This window comes from Staurois parvus, unplaced genomic scaffold, assembly GCF_062004578.1.
Source record: "Staurois parvus isolate SC_StPar_1 unplaced genomic scaffold, SC_StPar_1.0 ptg000221l, whole genome shotgun sequence".
NCBI lineage: Eukaryota > Metazoa > Chordata > Amphibia > Anura > Ranidae > Staurois > Staurois parvus.
In genome coordinates, this window is record NW_028318017.1 from 1,826,890 (window position 1) to 1,840,303 (window position 13,414).

A 13,414-nucleotide genomic window follows, 5' to 3' on the forward strand; every position below is an offset into this window, starting at 1 on the left:
TAATGACAAGAACCTCTGTCCAACTGTTAAGCATGGGGTTGGATAAATCATGCTTTGGGATTGTGTTGCAGCCAGTGGCACAGGGAACATCTCACGAGTAGAAGGAAAAATGGATTCAATAAAATTTCAGCAAATTTTGGATGGTAACTTGATGCCATCTGTGAAAAAGCTGAAGTTAAAGAGAGGATGGCTTCTACAAATGGATAATGATCCTAAACACACCTCGAAATCCACGGGGGATTACATCAAGAGGCGTAAACTGAAGGTTTTGCCATGGCCTTCACAATCTCCTGACCTCAACATCATTGAAAATCTATGGATAGACCTTAAAAGAGCCGTGCGTGACAGACAGCCCAGAAATCTCAAAGAACTGGAAGACTTTTGTAAGGAAGAATGGGCAAAGATACCTCAAACAAGAATTGAAAGACTCTTGGCTGGCTACAAAAAGCGTTTACAAGCTGTGATACTTGCCAAAGGGGGCAGTACAAGATATTAACTCTGCAGGGTGCCCAAACTTTTGCAGACGCCATTTTTTTGTTTTCTGTTATTTTGAAAGTGTAAATGATGGAAATCTAACTTTTGTTGACATATTATAAGAATGTCTAATCCAGGGGTGGGCAAACTTTTTGACTTGAGGGCTGCAATGGGTTCATATATTGGACCCGGGGGCCGGACCAAGAGTAGATGAATGATGTGTATGTGTCATCCATAGTAAGTATAGTAATATTCCCCCATAGTAAGCATAGTAATTAATCCCCCATATAGTAATTCATCCCCCATATAGTAATTCATCCCCCATAGTAATTCATCCCCCATATAGTAATTCATCCCCCATAGTAATTCATCCTCCATAGTAATTCATCCCCCATAGTAATTCATCCCCTATATAGTAATTAATCCCCCATATAGTAATTCATCCCCCATATAGTAATTCATCCCCCATAGTAATTCATCCCCCATATAGTAATTCATCCCCCATAGTAATTAATCCCCCATATAGTAATTCATCCCCCATATAGTAATTCATCCCCCATAGTAATTCATCCCCCATATAGTAATTCATCCCCCATAGTAATTCATCCCCCATATAGTAATTCATCCCCCATAGTAATTAATTCCCCATATAGTAATTCATCCCCCATATAGTAATTAATCCCCCATATAGTAATTCATCCCCCATATAGTAATTCATCCCCCATAGTAATTCATCCCCCATATAGTAATTCATCCCCCATAGTAATTCATCCCCCATAGTAATTCATCCCCCCTATAGTAATTCATCCCCCCTATAGTAATTCATCCCCCCTATAGTAATTCATCCCCCATATAGTAATTCATCCCCCCTATAGTAATTCATTCCCCATAGTAATTCATCCCCCATATAGTAATTCATCCCCCATATAGTAATTCATTCCCCCATATAGTAATTCACCCCCCATATAGTAATTCATTCCCCATATAGTAATTCATCCCCCATATAGTAATTCATCCCCCATAGTAATTCATCCCCCATATAGTAATTCATCCCCCCTATAGTAATTCATCCCCCATATAGTAATTCATCCCCCATAGTAATTCACCCCCCTATAGTAATTCATCCCCCCTATAGTAATTCATTCCCCATATTAATTCATCCCCCATATTAAGTCCCCAAGTCCCCCCTGTGTCAATTCACTTACCTTTGCTCCGCGCGTTCCTCTCGCCCTGTTCCTGCGCCGTTCCGGTGTAGCATGAAAATCTGTCTCCTATGAGGATCTGTCCCCCTCGACGTATCTGCGCATGTGCCAGTTTCAGGCATTAGCAGCCGATCGGCGATCTCCGGCACATGCGCAGATACGTCGAGGGGGACAGATCCTCATAGGAGACAGATTTTCATGCTACATCGGTCTTCAGGGCGGACTGTGAGAGGAGCCTAGTGGGAGCCTAGCTCCGCGGGCCGGATTAAAAGGTCCGTCGGGCCGTAGTTTGCCCATTGCTGGTCTAATCTGTAATTTGATGCCTTTTGGAGATTTTTCCATCTTTCCTTGGCTTCTTTATGCACATTAATACAAATTTTTAGCTGCGGTGCCCAAACTTTCGATCCCCACTGTACCCTGGTTTCTTTGCTTTGTCTTCTGCCTTCATGCACCTTCAGAGCTGCCTCTGGTCTCTCGTTCTCTTCACTATGCAAATCTTCCTTTCTTCTGCTGTATTCATCAATTAATTTTCCCTTAACATATTCTTAACAGTTCAGTTTCCGGTCTAGTTTCTAGAGCATTTATAAGGGCACTGTATGATTCTGGAAGGCTGCATAGCAGTAGTGCTACTACATGATTGTCTTTCATTTCTTCACCTATTGCACCCAGCTGGTCCACAATTTCTAGCATAGCATTTACATGTTCACCCATTTCCGGCCCGTTTTCCAGCCTCATCTTATACAGTTTGCGCAGCAGATATAGTTTACTGTTTAGGTTTGCACGTTCATGCAGCTTTTGTAATGCAGTCCACATACCTTTAGCTGTGCTTTCTTTCCTGATATGAAGGAGTTGATCGTCCTCCACTAACAGGCTTATGACTGCTTTTGCTTGCCTGTTTTTTCTGTCCCATTCTTCCGGGTTGTCATTGGGTCTGTGAGTATCTAGTACCTGCCACAAGTCATCTTTGGATAACAGCATTTCAAGCTTAAACTTCCATAGCTGGTAGTTGGTGTTGTTGAGCTTTGCTATTGTAAACTTCATATCTGAAGCACTTGCCATCTTTCAGTGAATTGGATACAGTTCTTGTTTCCTCACACAGGATTGTAAATGCACCACTTACTTGCTTGTAGTTTTCCTTTTTCTCAGTGTCTGGAGCTGGGTCCATAACCGGTTGGTTATGTGTTAGAGAAGACACTAGTAGCTTGTGATGAGGCAGAACTTGGTTTACTTGTGTGGCTTAAGTTGCAAACATACAAAACATTTCAGCAAACTGTAACAGCAGACATCTTGGTTATAAAGAGAGAGAGAAGAGAAAAAGAACCAACAAGTTTTACAGATATGCACAACTGGTAACCTTAGTGTACAGTGCCATCTACTGGTCAAGTGATATTAACACACAATACTGTATATAGTACATGCTGTTGCATCCCCAACACCAATCAGCTCCTGTCTAGTAATCCTCTTTGACTTTGTATTTTAGTCCATGGCCGGGAGATGAGGAAAACCTCCGAGGATTGTCTCACTTTGTCTCCAGACTGGAAAGTAGAAGATGAGGACATCACACAGTATAGTCCAGGAGAAAACCCGGCTCCCTCCAATGTCCATCCGGCACCACCCAGTGTAGATGGACCATCGGATTCCTTGTATCCTGAGGACGGTCAGACTGTGCGGGACCGGGCCGGCCTTCTAACAGGGAAGAGCTTCTCCTGTACTGAGTGCGGGAAGGGTTTCCGTTCTAAATCCCATCTTAATGTGCACAAAAGATCTCACACAGGAGAGAAGCCGTATTCCTGTCCTGAGTGCGGGAAATGTTTTTCACAGATATCCAATCTTTACATTCATCAGAGATCTCACACAGGGGAGAAGCCGTATTCCTGTTCTGAGTGCGGGAAATGTTTTTCAGTGAAGTTCAGTCTTTACAGACATCAGAGATCTCACACGGGGGAGAAGCTATTTTTCTGCCCTGAGTGCGGGAAATGTTTTTCAGTGAAGTCCAAACTTCATAGTCATCAGAGATCTCACAGGGGGGAGAAGCCGTATTCCTGTCTTGAGTGTGGGAAGGGTTTCCGGCATAAATCCCATCTTAATGTGCATGAAAGATCTCACACAGGGGAGAAGCCGTATTCCTGTCCTGAGTGCGGGAAATGTTTTTCAGTGAAGGGCAATCTTTACACACATCAAATATCTCACATCGGGGAGAAGCCACATTCCTGTCCTGAGTGCGGGAAATGTTTTTCAGTGAAGTCCAGTCTTTACAGACATCAGAGATCTCACACGGGGGAGAAGCTATTTTTCTGTTCTGAATGCGGGAAATGTTTTTTAGAGAAGTCCAAACTTCATAGTCATCAGAGATCTCACACGGGGGAGAAGCCGTATTCCTGTCCTGAATGTGGGAAATGTTTTTCAGTGAAGTCCCATCTTTACAGACATCAGAGATCTCATACAGATGAGAAGCCGTATTCCTGTCCTGAGTGCGGGAAATGCTTTTCAGTGAAGTCTCATCTTTACAGACATCAGAGTTCTCACACGCGGGAGAAGCCTTATTCCTGTCTTGAATGTGGGAAATGTTTTTCAGTGAAGTCCCTTCTTCACACACATCAGAGATCTCATACAGATGAGAAGCCGTATTCCTGTCCTGAGTGCGGGAAATGCTTTTCAGTGAAGTCCTATCTTTACAGACATCAGAGATCTCACACGGGGGAGAAGCCATATTCCTGTCTTGAGTGTGGAAAATGTTTTGCGTGGAAGTCCATTCTTCATACACATCAGAGATCTCACAAGGGGGAGAAGCCATATTCTTGTCCTGAGTGCGGGAAATGTTTTTCAGTGAAGTCCAATCTTCATACACATCAGAGATCTCACACAGGGGAGAAGCCGTATTCCTGTCCTGAGTGTGGGAAATGTTTTTCAGTGAAGTCCAATCTTAACACACATCATAGATCTCACATGAGGGAGAAGCCACTTTCCTGTCCCGAGTGAGGGAATTGTTCCTCACTGAAGTCCTGTCTTCCTGTACATAAGGGGTCCCACACAACCCTGGAGGTGTATTAGTGCCTTGAGTGCAGGAAATGTCTTCTAGATGAATGTTGCTGGACATCCCAGCTCTCATGTGGGGAAGAAGCACACCCTGATATACACCTCAGATATACTCCATGGCTGATCTTCATCATGGAAGAAACAGTCCATAAGGAGATCAGAGGTCACCAAAGACATGGATGAAGTGTGGGACCGGGTCAGACATTGATAGCAGGAGAATAAGTTTTCAATGTATTTTCCATCATTGGAAGACATTCCAGCAGCTCAGATGTGATCCTAATAACCAACCTATTAGCCATCTATGAGGAGGTGAGCTGTAATCTGGATAAAGGAACCCCCATGGATGTAGTGTATATGGACTTCACCAAAACATCTGACACAATACCCCATAAATGTTTAATCCACAAATTGAGGCATGTTGGTGCTGAGAATAGTGTATGTACATGGATAGAAAACAGGTTACTGGGGCGTGTACAAAGGGTGGTGATAAATGTACCTCTGAATGGTCTGAGTTATAAGTGGGGTACCCCAGGGCTCTGTTCTGGGTCCAATTCTGTTCATAAATGATATAGGGGTCAGTATAAATAGTTCAATCTCGGTGTTTGTTGATGATTCAAATCTAAGCAGAGCAAAACCTTCACCACAGGATATATAAACGTTTCAATAAAATAAAGGGGTGACAACTACATGGCAAAGGAGGTTTCATGTAGGAAAATGTAACGTAATGTACTTGGGGGCTAAAAATATGAATGCCAGCTACACGCCAGGGCAGGGGTGGGCAACTGTGGCCCACCATCTGTTGTGGAACTACATGTCCCAGAAAGCATTGCAAGATGACAGTTACAAGCATGACTCCCAGAGGCAAAGGCTGATGGGAAGACTGACAGTTACTCCAAGAGGCAGAGGCATGATGGGACTTGTAGTTCTGCAACAGCAGGAGGGCCGCAGTTGCCCACCTTTGTACTAGGGGATGAACCTCTGGGGGAATCGAGGATGGAGAAGGATCTGGGGGTCCTAGTGGATCACAGACTCAGCAATAGCATGCATACCAAGCCGCAGCAAGCAAGGCCAGCAGAATATCAGCATGAATTCAAAAGGGAATTTACTAGATAAAACGATAATTCTCACACTTTACAAAATGCTGGTTTGGACACATCTGGAGTATGGTGTCCAGTTCTGGTCACCAGTCCTCAGGTTGGATGTGCTGGAACTGGATTGAGTCCAGAGAAGGGTAACAAAGCTAATAAAAGGGCTGGAAGACCTCAGTTATGAGCAATGACTACAAACATGAACAGGGTGAACTGACAACTCATGGGGCCTATGTGTAATTGCCCAAACTCAAAAAAGCCTATGAAAAAGGTACCAGGGGCATCTCATGGGGCCCCCTACTGACCCCAGGCCCTCGGGCAGTGCCCGAGTTTCCAAATGGTCAGTCCGCCCCTGAACATCAAACGTATTCTCCTTGGAGATGAGACCCTTCAGAGGAGATATGATAATGATATAGAAATATATTGTAACATAAATGTGGGAGTCGGGTAGCTCTGCCAGTAGCTGAGATGTGACGTGATCTGTAGAAGGATGTGATTGTAGATCTAGTTTCATTCTGTGTTATTAGAGATACAGTGTTCAGTCAGAGACATATGGTCACCAATTAGCATCTGAAAGGACAGAGCAGCTTCTAGGCCAGTAGAGACACCGAGATGCCAATAAAACTCTCACCCATGTAGACATAGATTTCTCACCTTCCTGAAGCTAAAAGAAGAGTACTAGCCATTTTGGCTACAAGGGCCAGCAGGAGACAGGGAGAAGGCTGCTGGCTTTGATTTATATCCACAGATAAGAGGAATCTATTTAATCTCTCATAAAAGCTAAAATATTAGTTGCAGAGAGATGAAAATACTTCCTTCTGATTAGACACACTGTAGGCTACATCTGCATGTAAAACTGTATTTGTAGCCTCTGTAGAATCCCAGAGAAACACACAAAACAGTTATATGGCGCCTGATTGCAACAGCTGAACAGTGATTGGTACTGTCGCGATCGGAGTGATGCGCTGGTGTCAGAGATCCTATTCTGCACCCAGCCATCAGAACCGTTCCTGACCCATTCAGCTCTGGGCACTTCAGAACACAGAACATCCTGTGGGCTGGTGGAGGAACACCCCCCAGAGTTGATTGGCCAAGGTCCAAAGTCCCGCCCACATCCATATTTCAATAAATTGGGGACCCTGAGATATGGATGGGGTGATTCTTATGGAGCCGGTTCCATATGACTGGCGAATCGCAGACTTTCTTTGACTTGCTCCAGTCACAGGATAAATCTTGGTAAACGTTTTATTTCTGTTTTCATTCTGCTTTTTATTTCACAGTGAATAGCTAATTTTGTGTCTTTCTGTCTTGTGTTGTATTCTTTGTAACCCTCTTTCTTGTGTATATTTTATGCTGTCGGAATATTAAATCATAAAATTAATGATTTCTGTGTACTAAGCTGGGGCTCATATCTCCAGAGAGATTGTTGTATTGTAGTGTTTATGTGCTCGGTCTAAGTTCATTGCCAATCTGTATGCAATTGTACTGCATGTTGGAAGATTTCATGCAGATTGTAAAGTAACAGATCTGCCAGATGGAGATCTGTGTGTGTGTGGTGTGGGGGGGGTGTGGACATTGGAAGAGTGATGAACACCGGGGTTCTAGCTTGTAGGATAGCTGGAGGAATCCTAGAAGGGTGTGCCAATTGCTAGACTGCCCCCCAACCCTTAGCGTGCACCAGATTGTATGTAAGATTCGTATCTGCCTGTGTGGGGTAACCCAGCTGGATTGGAGTCTCCCTCTAATGGTACATGAAAAGCAGAAATGGCCGGCACTCAGGATGAAATCCAACTGTATATTCCTATATTGAAGCATGTACAAAGCTAAAAACACCAACACGTTTCTGACATGTCAGTCTTTAGTCATGACTAGTATAAAGTAAGGTAAAACACACTTATATAGTATTACAAACAAGTCACATGACATAACACATACACTATATTGCCCAAAGTATTGGGCCAGCCATCCCAATCATGTGATTCAGGTGTTCCAATCCCCTCCATGGACACAGGTGTATACAATCAAGCCCCTAGGCATGCAGACTGCTTCTACAAACATTGGTGAAAGAATGGGTCGCTCTCAGGAGCTCAGTGACTCCAAGCGTGGTCCCGTGATAGGTTGTCACCTGTGCAATAAGTCCATCCGTGACATTTCCTGGCTACTAAATATTCCACGGTCAACTGTTAGTGGTATTATAACAACGTGGAAGCAACTGGGAACAACAGCAACTCAGCCACCAAGTGGTAGGCCACGTCACATGACAGAGAGGGGTCAGCGCATGCTGAAGCGCACAGTGCGCAGAAGTCACCAACTGTCTGCAGAGTCAATAGCTAAAGATCTCCAAACTTGGTGTGGCCTTCAGATGAGCCCAACAACGGTGCGTAGAGAGCTTCATAGAATGGGTTTCCATGGCTGAGCAGCTGCATCCAAGCCTTCCATCACCAAGTGCAATGCAAAGCATCGGATGCCGTGGTGTAAAGCACGCCGCCACTGGACTCTAGAGCAGTGGAGGTGTGTTCTCTGGAGTGACCAATCACGCTTCTCTGTCTGGCAATCCAATGGACATGTCTGGTCTTGGCGGTTGCCAGGAGAACGGTACTTGCCTGACTGCATTGTAATAGGAAGAAGGGTCAGCCATACACCGGAGGATAGATGAATATAGTGTGTATTTATTGATCCATAGGACACACAAAACACCAGGACATGAATACAGGACCTGTTAACGCGTTTCACCCGATCTCATGCTTAATCATAACAAAGAAAACAACAAAAGTGCCGTCTTATATAGGTATTAGTTAATAAAGAACACCTGTCCTAATCAGCACTCCTGAATCCTGAGGATACGCCTACTAATACATTGTAACAAGACATATAAAACCATTACATCAGAAGTAGTGATCTCAGAGAACAACAAGAAAGGAAGAAAAGAAAAAAGGAAAGCGAAGTGGAATAAAAAGAGAAACAAAGAAAGAGAAAAAGAATAATGAATAAAAATAATTATGAAAAAATGATGAATGAAAAGTAAAATGAAAAATGAAATAACATACATAAACACACATAAAAGCAAGTAAATATCCCAAAAAGATATAGGGTAAGAAGCCACATTTGTAAATAATCAAAATTTAAATAATAATATATACAAAGAACGCATACAAAAAAACGCATGTCTACTTGGGATAAAGTACAAAAAAACCACAGAAAATAAAAAAACATACATATTCAGACAGGAATATATCAAAACAGCAGAAAAAATATGTATCAAAAGTAACGCATCAAATGACAACGCATCAAAAGACAAAAGTAACGCATCAGAAAAAAAAGAAAAAAAATTCCAAAGGGAAAAGCAAGATGGTATTAAAGACGTGTGCACACATGAGGTGCATGATGTACCCAAATGAACATGCTGCGCATCCAAATAAACTAAGTAATGAAGTATATGAAAGGATATATATATATATATATATATATACATAAAAACTACTCAATTAACATAATATATATATATATATATATGGATAGATGCACACACATGTACATATACACACATTCTTCTATATACAGGGGTGAAGGGAACACTAGAGACATGTTCTCTATCAATCATAAACATATGTGATGTCCCATTCATGGTTCACACCCCGTGGGACGCGTGTATTTAGATGGAATATCCAGAATATCTCCCTTTTGCACAATCGTAAAAACGTATCTCCACCTCTTTTTATACGACCAATTTTTTTCAGTGCCCTGTACCTGTACTGCCGTAATATCTCCTGCATGACAATTACTGAAATGTCGGGCCACAATAGTAGAGAGATGTCTTTCTATACTATATAGACGTTCATAAAAACGATCCGTGAAGCGTCTGGTCGTGCGTCCCACATACTGAATATTACAAAGTTTACAAGTGATCAGATCAATCACATGGGTGGTATTACAGTTATAGAAGGAAGCAATACTATATTCCTTGTTATGAGCAGTAGACGGAAATGTATTGCCCTTCATAATATGTATACAGCATGGACAGGAGAGCGCACCACATCGATAGTTGCCTTTGAAATGCATCCACGTGGTGGATTGAGCGTGTGTGGGACTATAGAAGCTGGGGGACAAAGAGTTACCTAAGGTGGGGGCTCTTTTTGAAACAACAATAATACCATTCTTGAGGATGTTTGCACATATCTGGTCCTCACATAGGATAGGAAGATAATGGGTAACAATGCCTTTAATTACATTAAATTCCAAACTGAATGGAGTAGATAAAGTAAGATTCCTTTTACTGGATTGATGGACATTATCATTTCTCTTCCTATCGCTCCCACTGCATGGTTTTCTCTTCAATAGAAGATCTTCCCTCCGTTTGGAACTGGCTATACAGTATGCTCTATCCAGCATCCATTTGGGATATCCCGTATGTAAAAAGTGCTGGTATAGAGCAAGAGCCTCTTTATGGAAATCCTGTTGGGAACTACAAATGCGAAGAATGCGCAAAAATTGTCCAACAGGAATACTTGTGATAGTATGTCTAGGATGGCCCAATTGGGCTGATAAAAGAGTATTACCAGATGGAGGTTCCCTGTATAGACTAGTTGTCAGGAATGGACTTGCCAGTAATGGTGGGACTCACCTGCCTTGTGGGCTGCAGTACCAGGGCTGGCCAGCTGGTGCTCTCAGCAATCAGAGACTCAACCCTGCAGCCAGCCAAACACCTGAAGCTGATTATACTGGTGTATTTAAGGGATGGCCAGACCTGCAGTCTGGGCCTTGGTGTGTGTTTTTCCTGGGCCCCTGTATCTTGTAACCTGCGTTCCTGTTCCTGCCTCTGCCTGACTTGTTGCTGACCCTGCTTGATCCTGACCTCTGCTGACTTCTCCTGTTTTGATCCCTGGCTTGTGACCCTGACCATTCTCTCCGCCTGCTCCTCCTGTACCTACCTGCCCGATTGTTATCGACCCGGCCTGCCTGATTACGTTGTGCTCTATATGTGTATGTACCTGTGTATCTGTATCAGTTTAGGTTTGGGTTTGTTTCAACTTGTTGTATGTATTTGTGTTAGCTTGGGGTTTGGTGCACTGCGTTTATGTTTGTATTGTTAGGCTTTAATAAATTATATTGTTTATAACTTATCTGAAGCCTGCGTTTCCCTGCGTCAGTTCACATACCTCTGGTCATACCCGAGCCCTGACACTAGTGGTAACTCTACAATTATCACCGGTCAGACGGACATCCAGGGAAAAAAAACTCTCTCTCCTCTGATTGTCCTGTGAATGACAGATGCTTATCATTGTTGTATAAATAAGATACGAGAACGGACAAGTCTCCCAGACCTTTATCTACAAGGAATATAAGGTCATCAATATAGCCAAAGAACATTCTAATATGATACCTAAAGGGATTATCAGTGCCATAGATGTGTAACTGCTCCCACCAACACATATAAAGGTTGGCCAATGAAGGAGAGAATGTGGCTCCCATTGCAGCTCCACACTTTTGAAGAAAAAACTTGCCATTAAAGATAATGAAATTGTGGCTGAGCAGATATTCTAACACATCTAAAATAAATAAACGGTGCTCAATGGTAAAGCCAGTGCTGGATTCTAGATAAAAATATATCGCCTTTATGGCAAGATGATGAGGTATAGAGGAATATAGACTGGCAACATCACAGGTGACCCACATGAGACTCTAATCCCAGCACATGCCATCCATAATATGGAGAAGGCTGGAGCTGTGTATCCAACCAGTGACCCAATCTTTCATTTAAAGACCCGATGCCAGAAATAATGGGCCTCCCTTGTAGAGGATGCAAACCTTTATGGGTTTTTGGTAGGTGGTAGAATGTAGACATCACAGGGAAATCGGGGACAAGGACATCTACCTCCTTCTGGCTGAAAATACCAATCTGGATTCCCTTGTCAACAAGTCACTTTATATTTTTTTTGTGGGATCCCCCTTTGATTTGGTATAGGTGGAGATATCCAAAAGCTGTCTCCCAGCTTCCTTCTGATACATGTCAACACCCATCACCACCACCAGTGCTCCTTTATCAGCACTGAGGACAACAATTGATTTATCACTTTCTAGATTCTTCAAGGGTATCCTTTCCCCATGTGTAAGATTATCATGCCATGGACTGATACCAGTAGACACTTGCATTGCCAAGGCAGCTAAATCCCATTCAACCAAATTTTGATATTTGTCCTTCCCAGGACTGCGAGATTGTATATGATAAAAATCAGATCTAGTCCAGAGGGCAATCTATGCCCAAATCAGAGGAAGCATTAACACCTCCCTCCTCTGCAAGGTCTTCTAGATCCCTCAGCACATAATTCTCTGAATGTGTGAACTTCTGGGGACAATTCTGAACATTGGGATCCAGACTCTGCTCACAAACATCTTTATCCTGTTCACAGAAAAAATGTTTTTTGAGGATAATTCTTCTAATAAATTTATTAACATCCAAAATAATGTCAAACAGATTAAAATGTGTCTGTGGCCAAAAATGGAGTCCTTTGGTGAGAAGGGACTCCTCATCAGGAGTGAGAGATCTATTGGAAAGATTTAATACATTAACAGTACCTGTTACATCCTGTGGGGTGGTACCCGCAATGGATACCGATTGCCACCTGTTGTTCCTTCCCGTCCTTTTCCTCTTCTTGTCTTTTTGTGCCCTTTTCATGGCCCTTCTTGTGATGTTTGTACTTTTGTTTTCTGTTTTTTGAGGAGACAGGTGTACTGGTTCCATTCTTCTGTCTGAAAATTGATGGTTGTAGAGACGAATGATCCGAATCAGAGGCAGCCATAGTCTCCTCCAGAAATTCTGCTTCAGTATCAGAGAAGCTAACATGTTTCCCACCTGGAAGGTTGCCCCAGGAGTGTTGTTGTTTCTAGATATGAACCGTGTTTGTGTCGTAATCCAATTTATATTTTCTCTTTCTTATCATCTATGATTTCCTTTTCTAATCGATCCAATTTCTTATTTAGGCGTTTGTCCAATTCAACAAATTCAGCCGCATTTTGGAGAGGTTTAATGTCCTCATGTAAAACAGAGATCTCCTTCTGAAGGGTTTCAGTCTCTTTGGTCTTTGAGAGAATAATGAGGTTCATAAGAGTAAAGGAGCGGGTGGAAAGAGTGTCCGTCCTCTGTTTCCTTAAATCATCATCGAATAATTCAAATGTAGGAAATGTCTTTATACGTAACCCCTAGGTATTCGTTCAAGGGACAAATATTCAGATAGTGAACTAGAGTCCCAATAGGCTCTGATCTCCTTTGACATATTCCTTTCCAGGTTGTGGAAAAGCAGCTGAACAGAGCTGGCCATCCCATCCATATTGGGATTTAAAGTCTCATGTGCATTAGCTGTGAGCGGATTATCTCCCAACAACCTGAACATCTATATAGTATAGAAAGACATCTCTACTAGTGTGACCCGACATTTCAATAATTGTCATGCAGGAGATATTACGGCAGTACAGGTACAGGGCACTGAAAAAGTCCGTCCTATAAATAGGTGGAGATATGTTTTTATGGTTATGTAAAAGGAAGATATTCTGGATATTCCATCTAAATACACGTGTCCTGCGGGGTGTGATCCAGGGGCGGACTGACCAATTGAAAAC

At 42.6% G+C, this 13,414-nt stretch overlaps 2 protein-coding genes across 2 annotated transcripts in view; one reads left to right on the forward strand and one right to left on the reverse strand.

The window, feature by feature from the left end:
- LOC149460747 (uncharacterized) overlaps window positions 1-13,414 on the reverse strand; it is a 159,673-nt gene that overhangs the window by 80,753 nt on the left and 65,506 nt on the right. The window lies entirely within an intron of this gene.
- LOC149460751 (uncharacterized) lies at window positions 3,171-7,184 on the forward strand. Its single transcript, XM_089679201.1, has one exon. It carries the CDS (start codon window positions 3,171-3,173, stop codon window positions 4,653-4,655), a length of 1,485 nt encoding a protein of 494 aa, XP_089535327.1. The 3' UTR covers window positions 4,656-7,184.

What these genes read in the sequence shown, in the direction of transcription:
- LOC149460751 (XM_089679201.1), top strand. Translation starts at nt 3,171, where the DNA reads ATGAGGAAAACCTCCGAGGATTGTCTCACTTTGTCTCCAGACTGGAAA.